The 14,262-nt window shown below is 40.2% G+C and overlaps 1 protein-coding gene across 4 annotated transcripts in view; it reads right to left on the reverse strand.

Annotated features, from left to right (window-relative positions):
- The window catches only part of PEPD (peptidase D), a 145,757-nt gene that overhangs the window by 10,698 nt on the left and 120,797 nt on the right, over positions 1-14,262 (reverse strand). For all 4 annotated transcript variants that reach the window (XM_074913382.1, XM_074913381.1, XM_074913380.1 and 1 more), the window contains one exon: positions 10,682-10,866. In XM_074913382.1, coding sequence (XP_074769483.1) covers positions 10,682-10,866 — 185 coding nt within the window. The remainder of the gene's footprint in view (positions 1-10,681; positions 10,867-14,262) is intronic.

Here is a 14,262-nt window from a genome sequence, read left to right on the forward strand (position 1 = left end):
TATGCAAATGCTTATTCTCACTGAATGTTATTAAAATTATACATTTATGATCTCAATTCAGGAGCAATGAGTCTACACATGACCTCATAAAAGCAGCCCATTTAAAACTAAACTTTTGTCAGATTCAGACTTTCAGGCAACATGGTGCTGACTGATATTATTAGAAACTAAGTCAAAACAAGTCCTGACTAGCAAAACATTCTCTTCTTCCCAAAAGCTGGTAAAGTAAAATGATATATGAGGACGTGCTTAGTCAAGGAATTAGAAACACTGCAAAGACTAGTTCAGGATATTAATTTTCTTCCCCCAAATGTGCCAGGTATTGCAACATCAGAGTAAATATATCTCAATCCCATTAGCTTTTTGAAAATTCTTTGCAACTGTAGCAAAATTTCAGCAACAAAGTATCGTGATGACCAGTAAACAGCTCACAGGCCCACTAGCTTGCGCGCACACACACACACACACACACTTTGCTCATGAACACTTTTCCGCTGCAGCCAGTAAGTCAGAGGTTAAGAGGTCTACAAGACCAAGGCGTTATTTATCCTGCCTCCAGGTAGCACTCCCAAATCTCACTTCTGACCCAAGTCATGGTAATTTTCCTTCCCAGCAGAAGGGTGGACTCCTTTCAGGATGCCTAGCAGTGTGACTGGTGTCACAGGGATGGGACACCCCAGCGCTCCCCTCGGTGCCAGGCTGCGGGGCAGCACGTCCGGACAGGGCTGCGCTCCCGCGCCTCTGCCAGCCCAGCGTGGAGGGGCGGAGGCAGGAGCATACCCTGCAGATTAGCCACATTTTCATCTCACTGAATCATTTGCTCTTCGAAGTGTATACAGCCCCACAGTACTGTTTGCTTCTGAGCTCCGCTTCCAGTTCAGAGAACGCCTATTTCACAGAAATCCTGCTTGCAGCAGCCACTCAGCAGTGTTTGTTTTATTCTCAATGGTCAAAGCAATACTAGGGTTGCTTTTTTGCCTTTGCAGAGCTTCTGTTCCAACACACAGCATCTTACAGCAGCCAAGATTTTCAGAGCTCACCAGCCTGGACATCCATGGGTAGTTTGCCCATTTTTCAGAGGCACAGAGCAGTTGCTTGCCCTTGCAAGCCATCAAGTGTATCCTGACCATTTTCACTGTGTATTTGATACATGTTATTTCATATGTTTGATCTGAATTTTGCAGAGCATTATATCATACTAAAATAAGAAAGCACGATTTTGTTTTAATGAGACTAGGAAACAAGGATACTCTGATATGAAGTAAGGTGCTTTGCATTTATATTCTTATCAAAACCCAAAGAAAATCAATATATTTCTAAACTTGAAACAATAACTGCACTGAAATGGAGCCCTTTTTCTTTCTGCTACTGCCCCATGGGGTTTGGCATCTCACACATTCATTGTGATGCGTAAAGGAAATGAGGGCATCCAATCTTGTGGATTAATCTCTCCATGAGCTGTAAACAATTAGATTAGTGTCTGGACCTTTTGGTGTCTTGCCAACTATCTATCGGCTGCTTTACAACAAACAACCCATATTTGTTTTTTAAGTACACTTCTCTTCAATTCTACTTGTAAATGCCTTTTCTGAGGCAGTCAATCCAAGACAGATGCTAGAAAGATGAATGCACAGTGAGGAAAACAATGGCAAACATCATCTGAAGGCAGTCCTGGCACAGCATCCACGGTTTTTTGCCTTTTCATAAAACAAATGAGGTTTACCACTAGGTGAGACGATCAAGCCTTGATGCCCACTTCAGATACCTCTGTACAGCCATTAAATCAACGCATAGACATTTTGTTTGGGCTGCTTGCAGTCTGATTCTGCTTTTAATACTTCCCCCAAGAAGCTAAAAATACAATTACAAGCCAGGAGCAAGACCCGGGGATTCACATTTGGAAACTTCCTTCAGTAGCGCAGGCTCCCCAGAGTGTCAGCAATGCAAGGCAGGCTCCCAAGGCACCTGAATACTCCTGCTCCCCCAAAAGTAACATCTTAACTTCTCTAGAAGGAATTCACAGATGCTTCTTCCTATCTCAACTCTACGTTGTGTTGGTTCTTGGTTTCATCTCCAGACCTTTGGATTTTGCAGGCACTTAAGTCACTGTGTAAATGGCAGCAGTTACATCTCCTTCATGAAAGCATCTCTAAGGGGCTTTCAAAGACAGGGTAACACTGCTCAGATTTTCAAAGACAGCAAGCAGGACACCAGTGGATGGACTTGCAGCGAGGAAACCCTATGCTCCCTTTTAATGGAGGCTAACAAGGTGCTCACCAAGAGATGTATGAAACAGATGGAGAGAGACAGGTTCTGGCTATTGTGTGTACACGGCCACACGTACCCAGGGCAGAGGACAGCTCCAGTCCAACTTGCTGCAAGGCTGAAGGACAACATGAGCTGGGAGAGGCAACGATCAGAGTGGGGAAGGGGGAAGGTGACCAAGTGGGGTAGATGACAAAATTCCTTCTTCAGAGAACAGCACTGGATTGTTATTTTTGCTTCCTGATCCTCAGATGTCACCAAGCTCCATTGCCACCAAGCTCCATTGCTATCATAATGGAAATAATAAAACACGGCTTCAGCACCCCAAATAACATCTGATCTCTGACCATCTAGGTAGTCACCATGGCCATCACATCCAGGAGCTGACAGTTGTCAGTCTGCTTCAGTCGTTTATGAAAACTAGAACAAACTGAGGATTTTTTTTACTGACTGAAACACCACCCCCCTGCAAACGGAAGGTGACAGGTCTGAAATGAGGACACTGCCATTTTCCACCAAGTCAAACCCTGTTGGGAGCAAAGGCTCGCACTGTCATCCATCAGTATGAATGTTCTGCCGTTAATGGATTTTCTTCTTTGTGAGGAGGAAACTTCCCTAGCTAAACAACTAACGCCTTGTTTTCAACAATAACCATGATGTTGTTTTGTAGTTAGATGAAATGAAGAGTAAAAAATGTGAACACTGGCACAGCAGCTGTGTGGATATGTTTCTATTACTGTTATATCCTGGAGGCCTGGCCATGGAGCAGGACCCTGTCCTACTCAGTGCTGTATGACTGTAAAGTATAAGCTGATAACTTGCCTCAAAAAAGTGTAGACAATAATCTAGAAAATATTAACACCTAGGCATCTAAATGGAGACTCCCAGTGAATGTCTGGGAAAATTACTTTTTGAAGAACTGTTTATTTTCCTGTATATCGCAACAATAGACTATATCTGAAATTGTTTTCAAAGACTGATTTTATTTGGAGGTTTTGCTCACATTTTAAAATTGAGACACTCCCCCCACAGTAAGCACAGATGTATGACACTGTCATTTGCGACTGTACTCCTGCCAAGAACATCAGATTCCAATTAATGGTTCATGTAAGGTAACAAAAAACAGCATGTCTAGGCAATAAGGACTGTCAAGGGAACAAGAGAATTATTATGTAAACTGATTTCATTACTATGTAAGCAAAATAAAAGTTCAAATTAAGTTAAGTGTGCAGTAATATAAAATATAGATCTATTTTTGGAATAAGCAGGGAATTAGGAAGTATGCAAATATGCCTATCCCCCAGAAAAGTGGCTGTGGCAGACTAAAAGTTCCAATATCCCCAGAATACCTCAGCATAAGGATAATTTACTGCCTGCTCCTAAGCAACTCAATGGTTAATGTTTAATGGTATATGGTTTCTTTCCATAGAAGAACTGCAATGTGTATCATGCTGGATCTTGCCCCACAGACACAAGCTACCAGGCAAAGTGATCAGAAGCAGAAATAGCTCTAGGCCCACTTTGTGAGTCTGGTCTTGGGTCCATCTTTGTACCAGGACAGAAGAAAAACACAGGTGATGTCTCTGTGCTGGCTGGACATTGCCCACAGGGCCCTTACACTGGCTAGGGATGCACAAGCATGGAGATGCAAGTACACCGTCCCTCCTGAAACTAGGGGCCGCAACGCTTAGGTGGCATCACCAAGAAGCTTCCTCAAGCCAGCAATGGCAGCAAAACATGGCCACAGCAGAGATCACAAAAGCTACTAGTAACTGCAAATACTGAACCACAGTAAAAGACTCACGTAGCAACACAAACTAGTTTCTGGTACTTTTTTCCAGCTAAATCATCACATAACTTTTCAAAGCCTGACAAATAGTCTGTCCCAGTTGGATCACATCCAATACAGCGAAGTCCTAACAATTTTACCAAGCTAAGCGCAATGAAGTATTTAAATTAGTCAGAATACTAACATTATATTTAGATTATACGAAATCAACACCAAAATGAAATTCAGCTCTTTCACTCTTCCCTGTTTTCCCATCACGTATACACAGCATCTAATTAGCTCATTTACTGTAAAAAGAACAGAGCGCTATGCAGCTAATAAAATAAAAGTCTTGAATTCCATTTCACTTGTCTCCTGGTCCCTTGTCTCTAAGCCCTTGTTTCTCTTGCTGAGTGCTACTAATGAAGATTAGTTTATTCAATCTATCCCGCTTTTTCCCAGCAGCCTGAGCTGCCAATAGTCACCTGAAGGAACTTGCCTTTGAAATCAGCAGCAGGTTACAGGAGAACATGCCCCAAGCATCACATACCACTTGTGGCATTTACAAGTGAAAGCTTCCACTTCTGCAGGAAAATCTAATTACTAGCTGGAGCTTTTGGGACACAGCTCAAAGTTAATATTGAGGGAATGGAGGGCACATGATGTTTAACTGGCTATTTTTACTTGAAACATTTCTGTCTTTTCCTAGGTATTAACTGTGGTATCAGGTTTAAGCTGCCTAATAACTTTCCTGTTATTGCAGGGAATGAAGAAGAATTGCCTGCCACTTACTTGAGGCACCGCTGCCTGCTCTGAGTCTGATAGAACTGAATTTCAATCCATTGCTACAGTGTGGTTCTGAGCATAACTTCCCATGTTATTTTTGCTTCCTCATCCTCAGATGTCACCAAGCTCCATTGCTATCATAATGGAAATAAAACATACAGATTACATTTTTTCTTTTTTCTTAATACCTAACCATGAGAAAAAAGAAGAAATAGCACATAGTAAGAACCGCCAGGTTGACAACAACATAAACCTGGAAGATGAGAATATTTAGATGGAGAATTCGTAAGACATGAGATAAAGAATTTCAAAAGCTACCAGCAACAGTTTTAAAATGAGACCAATGACAAGCACCATTTAAATTCTAATAGACAGGTTTTCTTGTGACAGACAGAAAGCATACACAATGTGATGACCTTAAATGAAAGGGCTTTTCTTTTATGATCTTTTGATACTAATATTAGTGGAAATTGCATAGCAAAACCCCTAAAGCATACCTATAATACTTTTTACACCTTACTTTTACATATAATTGAAAGCAGAACTGTATTAGTTTGGTTTTTCTCTCATTCTGTGCCTAAAATGAATTGTTCAAAACCACACAAGCTCTGTTAGTTTCTGCTAAAATTTCAGAAAGATTTCTACTATAAATACTCAGATAAAAGCTCTCTTAACACACCAAGTCTCTTGCAACAAACTTCAACAAGTAAAACAATCATAAGCAAGTATCTCCTTCAAAAAATTAACCAGAACCAACAAAACCCACAAAAACACCCCAACACTTTCTTTGAGAAGGGAAACCCCGTGGTGTGACAGGGCACAGTTTGCACCATGGCACTGCACCAACACAGCACCTGAGCCTTCCCTCCTCTCCTGCCTCTCTCTGCTCAATTCCTAAGCCCCCATAAACACCCAGACTCCAGCATCTGTCTTCACAGGGAAAAGCTGCTGGGAACTGATCACAGTTTTCCTGAGCACACTTAAGATGCCACAGCAGGGTAAGATCTGTGAACCTAACTCTGGGAGGGGTTTAAAATCCCACAGGAGAAGCTTACACTGCAGGAAACTCTCCTGGTGGGTGTTCGACCCAACAGATAACAATAAGCACTATGGATTTCATTGCTGCTCTGCATGGAAATGCTGTAGAATTTAAAATCTTCACCAATTTGTTTCTTGCCTGCACTCCACCTCAATGGCCCACACATCCACACAGCTCTGCTACAGAGGAATTCAAAGAATCGAAAAGAAAGTGATACAAGGGGACCCCATGAAATAGAAGCAGCAGGGTTTTTTTCTCCTAATCTTTTTTCAAGGTGTACAATCACTTGCAAGAATGAAATCTAGAGCTAGAACTGGTGAAAGTCCCCTTCATTCTTCGCTCATAGCACCTACCATACAGGTTGTTTCATGTTTGCAGTTCCTGGGTACACACAGCTAGAGCCAGGCTTTGCAAGGTTATGACCAAGTGAAGCAATTTGCATCACTGGGGCTCTACATAACAGCTTTAGGCCTCTTGGTAAATTCACCTCATCCTCTGCTTCTTAAAGGAAAAAACATTAATGCATCATTTGCAATGCTAACCACAAAAAAATAAAATCTTCTGTTTCAGCATAAAGTAGGATACATAAGGAAAATAGTTTTTGCCAGAACAAGAAAGGGAACAAGATTATTCCTGTATTCTCTAGTAGGTTTGGTGACCTAAATCCCCAGACAGTCATCTGGGATCTGGGAGCATGATTTCTGTTAGAGCCAGACACAGCTTGTACACCTCTCTAAGCAGCAGAGATGTTCCCCAAGCATGCACAGTAATGGAAGGACACGGATAACTCCAGGATCAAAACAAACCTCTAACCTTAATTTGCTGATGCAGAATAGCGATGAAAGGATCAGCTTTTCATGAGAATAGAGAATTGAATTAAAACTTTAAACTAAGGTAAATCTTATAATTTTAAAAGACAAAACAAAATGAAACTCTTAATTCACAAGATGTTAAAATCACAGTAATTATTAACCTAACGTAAATTAACTGGCTTATTATTATAGAAAGTCATCAAATGTACTTAGCATTCTTTAGAGCCTTACAGTCAATTAATATAACATGAAATTGAATCAGCTCAAGCATCTAGAGACGCAGAACCTAGATTTAAATGAAAACTTCAGCCCCATCTACCTCAGGGTCTGAAAATTTGGGATCACCTACCACATTTTCCCCATTGCAACAGGCACAAACCCTCATTTATATCCCGTATCGAATTTACCCAGAAACAAATGAAGGAGTGTGGGAAAACCATCTCCATGATTAAATTTTACAGCTGAAGCTAAACCCAGTGGAGTTTTCACCCTTTGAAGCTAGCTCTGCCTGACTAAGGGCCAGATTTTCTGAAGTGATTAGTACCACTGGGGCCGAATTTTCAGAAATGCTCAAGTTGTAGTTAGACCCTTAAAAGAAGCAGACAGATTTTCAAAGAAGCGTTCGATGCTTGGTTTCCCCACGAGGAATACCATGGTACACTGCAGGAGACCCGATTCTCGAAGGACCTCTTGACTGCCGAGTACTTCTGAAAATCAGGACATTTATTTATGTGCTTCAATGGGAAACACTGGTCTTTTAAAAATCTTGCCCTAAACACAGTTGCTAAGCTGCATTTATTGCTGGCCAAACCCAATTATTCGTTATCATGGCAAAAAAAGGGAAGGAAAATGTTTTATTTTTCCAATATTCCAGAGTATCCTTTGCAGAAAATGTGCAAGTTTTTTACAGTGTTTGTCAAAGAGGAAGAAAGTGCTTGTTCAGTGCTGCATGTGAAAGCAGCTTACTGGAAAAGATGAAAACTTATTATTGCCAATTTTGAAAAAAGAAATCTTTGGCTACTAATGAATAACTAATCTAAGCTAACAATGTCTGGAAATAGTTTTTTTGGAACACACAAAACTTTGTGACGGATAAAAATTAGGAAATTAAAGCTTATTGTATTATTCCAAATGTAACTGTTTACACTTGAGGAAAAATAATGGAATAATATCCACTTGGAAAGTTTTTATTTTTAAAAAATCCTTTGTAATACTCCCAGAAATTCCCTCAGCCAAAAGCAAATAACTTGCTTCTTAACCAGCTAGAAAAAAGAGCGTGATACTACAGGCATGGGCTCAGTGTACAATAAACACAAATGGCTTTATGAAATTCTTTGTGAAAAATCTCACTAGCTGGTAAACATTTAAAATGCAGCAAAAACCACTCCGCAGTGTGCTAGATGTCTTCAAAATGTGTTTTCTTATGAAACAACAAGGCATAGATAAAAAAACCTTCTCCCGTTTAATAAAAACATGTATCACACTCACATAAGAAGTGCTCAACTGCTCACATTTAGATTTACCTGGGGAAAACCACGTCCCCTGAAGCGTTCCAGTGCCTCCCTGGCCCCGCAGCCCTACAGCTCCCTCCTGACATGGGCAGGGACTGTGACTCCCATTAGAGCTTCAGGACCGGAGATACTTAATGAAGCTCACCCCATTGAAAGGCTTTTGATGTGGGTTTTCCACTGTCAGGTTGCTCCAGTGCCCAGGTACCTCACCTTAGTCAAATGACCCAACATGAAGAGCCTCATCCTTTGGGTTAGAGAGAAGTAATGGGTCTAACAGAGGTGGAATTAATGCTGCAGAGACAGTTTAAAAGGGCTGCTCCTCTGCAGAACCCCAAAATCATTATTTTTCAAGCTAAGCTGATGCCACGCATCCATCTATATGCACATTCATATGCAAATGCAGGGCTTCAGCTATTTGTGAGCTCAGGTATGTGCTTCCCCCACATTCAGGAAATTTGTTATTTAGGATTGGATTTTGAAAGTAGATTAGCCATGCAAACATTCTTAATGTAAGAATGCAGTTGCATGTCTACACAAACAAATCAATTTACTATTTGCAGGTATAAAATTCTCTATCTGCAAAGAGCTCTGGTATTTTTACACATGCTAAGTATGAAAGTGGAGAGCCTAACTCATTTGACAATACAATCTCTATATCCATTTTCATCTATAACAGGTTGCTCATTCAAAACTGTGTAGATTGGTCTGCTTTCAGAAAAATGACCCTTAAATATAATATACTGGATAATTAACAGTTATAAATTTGATCATATGTAAATAAAAATTAGTTTCAAAACTGATTCTGCAGCTCATATGCCAAACTACTGAAACCTGCTGAGAGATGGAAGGTACATAGGGTTAGTTGTTCTATACTGCCCCAAAATCAGTTCTAGAAATCTCCCTTGAAATTAAGGTACTTGTTCTAACCTTCAAAGCATACAGTTTCTAAGTAAAAACCAAGCACAGGACTTTTCACTCTCACAATTCTCACTTGTTCCTAAAATTTAGTTATGTCTTTACCCTACCAAGTCTTGAATATGTGCTCCAGTTTATGTAAGTCCACCAAATCCAGAAAGGTTATTCACAACACAGGCAAAAAAAAATCTAAGCAAAGCCATGCAACATTGGGGTCCTGGATTTTTAAGTCCATGAACTCTCCGAGTAATGACATCCCTTGTGCTTTGCTGAATGCCTCTATTTGTATACAGAGAGAATGCACTTGGGAGAGATAGAGGGGCAAACATCCATCCTTTCTATATTAGCTAGTGAAGAAAATTTAAAAGTGTTAATAGGGTTGCTTTTGATTTTTGTTTCATTTTTATTACGTATAAGTTTATTAGCTGATGCCAATACATTGTCATCACAGTATTGTGTTTCAACAATAATTATACTGTGAACATAACGAGTACCCTCAAATATTACATACTGTTTCTTCCCTGCCTGCCAAAGTGAACCCAGCAATAGCAGCTGTTATGTAGCCTGTCCACTCAACTTGAACAAGCTCCAAAATATGCTTAAACCTTATCTAAAAAGTTCTTAGTTTCTTTTTCAGGTTCTTGTAAAAGAACACCTTACATAAGAGAGAAGGCAAATGATCCATTTTCATGCTGCATTATTGAAAATCCTTAAACAGTTAGCCTCAAATAACCAATACATAACACACAGAAAATCCGTCTGAAATCTTTCTGAAGCTGCTGTAAACTACCTTTCTTTATTCAAAACTTAAGTTCAATTCCCCTTAGAGATGGTTTTTTTCATATCATTGCAAACATCTTGCTATTCGCTGGTTACAGGATTTTACCCATTCTGTGCTTTCAGACCACAGTCATGCACCATCATACTAATTCAAGGAAAAAGCTAATAATTCTGTATTTTCTGCAGAAACTCACAATACAAGAGGTTATCCTTTCACATTTGCAAAGACTGGAAGACTTGATGAATTTTTTCTTTCTATTCTTATTCCAGGGCAACACATCTACACAGGTGCCCATGTTGACACTGGAGATCAAAGTTCAAGACAGGAATATGAGACAGGTTGTTTCCGTATGACACAGCCATCGGGATTTACTAGCCTAGGTGAAGCACTGGGCTCCCATAGCTGTCTCGCATCTGGAATGGAGCAAGTGAGACTTCCCACTACAGGTCTCAGGTAGACAGAGATGCTCTCTGCCACAGCATAGAGTATGCTTGAGTTGTATGCGTTACAGTGATGACTCATGGAGGAATAACACAATTTATGTAGAAACTGAACAGATTAAGAATGCCCAAAGGGTGGCATCAGATGACTTCTCCCCATAAGCAGTTTCTGTTTTAATGAACGAATAGATTCCCTTAAAGTAAACTGCATAAAATATCACATCCAGAAAAAGACACACTTGAATGCACATCTGCTCCACCTCTGAGAAGATGGGACCGGCTACTCATGCATAAACTAACAGAAATGCTGATTGATTAGAGAGGGGTTAATCTGCAAGGCAGTTGAGAATGGACTAACACTAACCTCTGGGTAGCCTCCAACGTCATGCACATCGATTCCAAGTAGATGTCCAAGTCCGTGTGGCATAAATACTGCACCCAGATGAACCTTCACCATGTCATCTACATTGCCTTTCAGAATGCCAATTTTAGTCAACTCCTCCAGATGGACTCTGTCAGCCAGACGGTGCATATCAGGCCAGGCGACCCCTTAGAGAGCAGAAATGAGCAGCTGAGTTAACTATTGCTAAAAGTTTTTAAAGATGACTTTCAAAATGCAGATGTAACACATGCCCTTGGTTTATATAAAAAACAAAGGTGGAAAGAGCATCTACATTAGCACAAAAATACTTTAAACAATACAAAATTATTTTACCATGCACACAAAGCACAGAAAACTAAAGAGAAGCAGCAGCACCTTATAATCCAGATCCATGTGAAAAAATGTTACGACACTGTAAGCATGTCTATGCAGATGCAAATGTATCAGTGAGTTATCTAAAAGAATGTCAACTGTAAAAGGCAGGTATTTAAAATGCAGAGCATAAAATATTACTATCCTATTATTTTCAATAATGATCATACCCATTTAAAAGGTTTGAGATGGACAGTACTTTTCTACGTATGTAGAAGATTTAAAGCCCACATCCTTCTGGCAAAGACGCTCTCCAGAAATTAATGATTCCCTTGTGTTAATGGGCTGTGTAAAACACAAGTCCTCTAACACACGTACTAAAACAGCATTACAAAATACTGTTGGTTGACTGGAGACAGAGTGCCAGGATACATTAGATTTCTATTATTTTGGTATAGGATACAATTTTGTTTGACAAACTGCTGGGGGGAGGAGGGAGGAAGAAAGCAGCTCTTTTGTTAGTAACACAGTACTGTCTTAATTAGTTCACCATGGCTTTGAGTCATCATCAACAGAGTGGTTGCAGAGTCAAGACAACTAGGGCTAAGGTACAGTAGAAGAATATTTTCCTTGTTCAATTTTGGCATGATTAAACAAGTAAAAAATGAGCAATTTTTAAGGCCAAAAATCCCACCAAGTTCCATTTCTTTAATCCAGTTACACACACAGCTCTAGGGTCTTGTGAACATGAATGTGATATCATAATTACATTAGCACTTCCTGCTGAAAGTACGGACGCTTCAAAGGCTGAAATAAAATCATCCTACGGGAGTGCTTAAATAAAATTCAGTTGTCTTATATGGCTCTGATATAAAGGTCAGAAACAAACTGAAGAGCAAGTGGCTGCTCTGTCTCGCACACTGTCCACACAGAAACAGATGCACCTTTACACTCCCATTACGCTGACTGGAATCAGCTCAGCGTGTAAGCAAGTAAACAGGCAGCCTCCTTTTGCCCATCAGATTACTCAGATATCAAACATTTTGGCCTGTTGTATGCATGTAGCTGAAGAAACACCTTCCTTCCCCAAGCAAGACCACAAGACACGTGTGCAGCACAATATGCTGGACAAACTCTTGGTTGATGTTTCCTCACAAAAGCCATTAGTTCCCAAGTGAGTGATATGCACCCACAAAATATGTACAGTCTTCCTGTTCAAAATGTGCTATTTTTGTATTTTCTCTCCATCAAAAAGGATTTTTTTTTCTTCAGTAAGAATGAATACAGCTATAACCAGTTGTTCTTTGACAACTGTGTTCAACAATTACGCTTGACAAGAATTCATCTTTTTATCTTTTTGAATATCGATTACATTGCAATTTTCACTTCTCTAGATTCATCTATGTTTCACAGCTATCTCACAATAAGCTGCAATCTATTGCATGATAAACTGAAATGATTACAATCTACTGCATTGCTACTACAGATATCAAACTGGAAGTATTACTGAATCACAATTGCTTTCCTGATTATTTTGTAGTTATGGGAATATGATAATTCTGGATACGATATCCCAGATGCTCTGAATCAACTTAAGATAAGGTGCCTGAGAGAACTGAAGACGAGGTGCCTGTTGTTTGCAGTACAGCTTCCCTCTACAGCTGTTCTGGTACTATTCATCTCAATTCCTGTGTTCAGTTTTGGGCCCCTCACCCCAAAAAGGCCATTGAATGACTCGAGCGTGTCCAGAGAAGGGCAACGGAGCTGGTGCAGGGTCTGGAGCACAGGTCGTAAGGGGAGCTGCTGAGGGAACTGGGGGGGTTTAGTCTGGAGAAGAGGAGGCTGAGGGGAGACCTCATCGCCCTCTACAGCTCCCTGAAAGGAGGGTGCAGAGAGCTGGGGATGAGCCTCTTTAACCAAGTAACGAGCAATAGGACAAGAGGGAATGGCCTCCAGTTGTGCCAGGGAAGGTTTAGACTGGATGTTAGGAAGTATTTCTTTCCAGAAGGGGTTGTCAGGCACTAGAATGGGCTGCCCAGGGAGGTGGTGGAGTCCCCATCCCTGGAGGGGTTTAAGAGTTGGGTCAACATAGCACTGAGGGATCTGGTGGAGTTGGGAACAGTCAGTGTTAGGTTAATGGTTGGATGACCTTCAAGGTCTTTTCCAACCTACATGATTCTGTGATTCAATTCAAACCCGCAGACTCCACTTAAAGAGGTACAGTGACCTTTAACAGTAAGGAAGAGATACCACTAACCAGAGACACAAAGATTAAACTGATCAGAAAAAAACCCACCAAACCCACATATCCATCTGTCTGCAGAAGTTTAACAGATCAAATGAATGACTCTACTGCCCTAACTGAAAAGATAGCCGTGGTTGTAAATTTCTTTTTCTCTCATTGAGAAATAGCATGACTATTTCTCCTCTCCCCCTACTGCCCAGAGCTCTGTGTTCTTCATCTATTTTGGTTTTTATTCATCTTATCTATTTCATTAGAGATTGAGAATAACAAAAAGCTCCACTGCAAAATAAAAAATGAGGCCAGATGGAAAATCTGCAGCTTTAGGCTCTCGGAACAAGGGAAGCCCTTCAGACAGAGTCCAGCAAAACAACTCCGGAATACTCTTTTTATCATCTAGCCAGTGCCATCATTTTACTAGAGATGGGAAGTACTTCAGCTCCAGTTCAGAAGCTTCAGATAGCAGTGGGACAGCTCTGGCTGGAGAGAAAATTAAGCTACTGCTGGAGACACCCTGCTAAATAGTACAAATCTTGTTTTACAAGTAAATAGGTGTTCAGATGGTCTTAATTTTTTTAAAAACATGTTTACAGATAGCTTGCATTTTCTATTGTATTGTCTGGCTTCACGTTTTATTCGACAATGTGGTGACTACAACGTGGTGGTATTTTGCACTGTGAGGCCATAACCCTCCAAACCACTTAACCTATAATCATTGTATACTGCAGTTATACATACACAGATTATTACTAGTGTGCTAAGATGAAATATGAGGATATTTTTGAGCTGACTAGAGACAGTGAACTAAGTGGAGTGATCTTACTGGTCTTCACTTAAAAAATGATGATATCCATGTCTTGATATGAGTTGATTCCCATTATGTTAGGAATAATCTTTAATAATAAGGTACAAATGGGTTTTCTCCCCTTTTTTTAAACAGGAAATTTGACAAAGAAAGGGGATGTAAATGCAAATCTTCAAACATTTCCTAGTACCCTTATAATCTTAA

The sequence above is a fragment of the Athene noctua genome, chromosome 9 (genome assembly GCF_965140245.1).
Source record: "Athene noctua chromosome 9, bAthNoc1.hap1.1, whole genome shotgun sequence".
Classification (NCBI taxonomy): domain Eukaryota; kingdom Metazoa; phylum Chordata; class Aves; order Strigiformes; family Strigidae; genus Athene; species Athene noctua.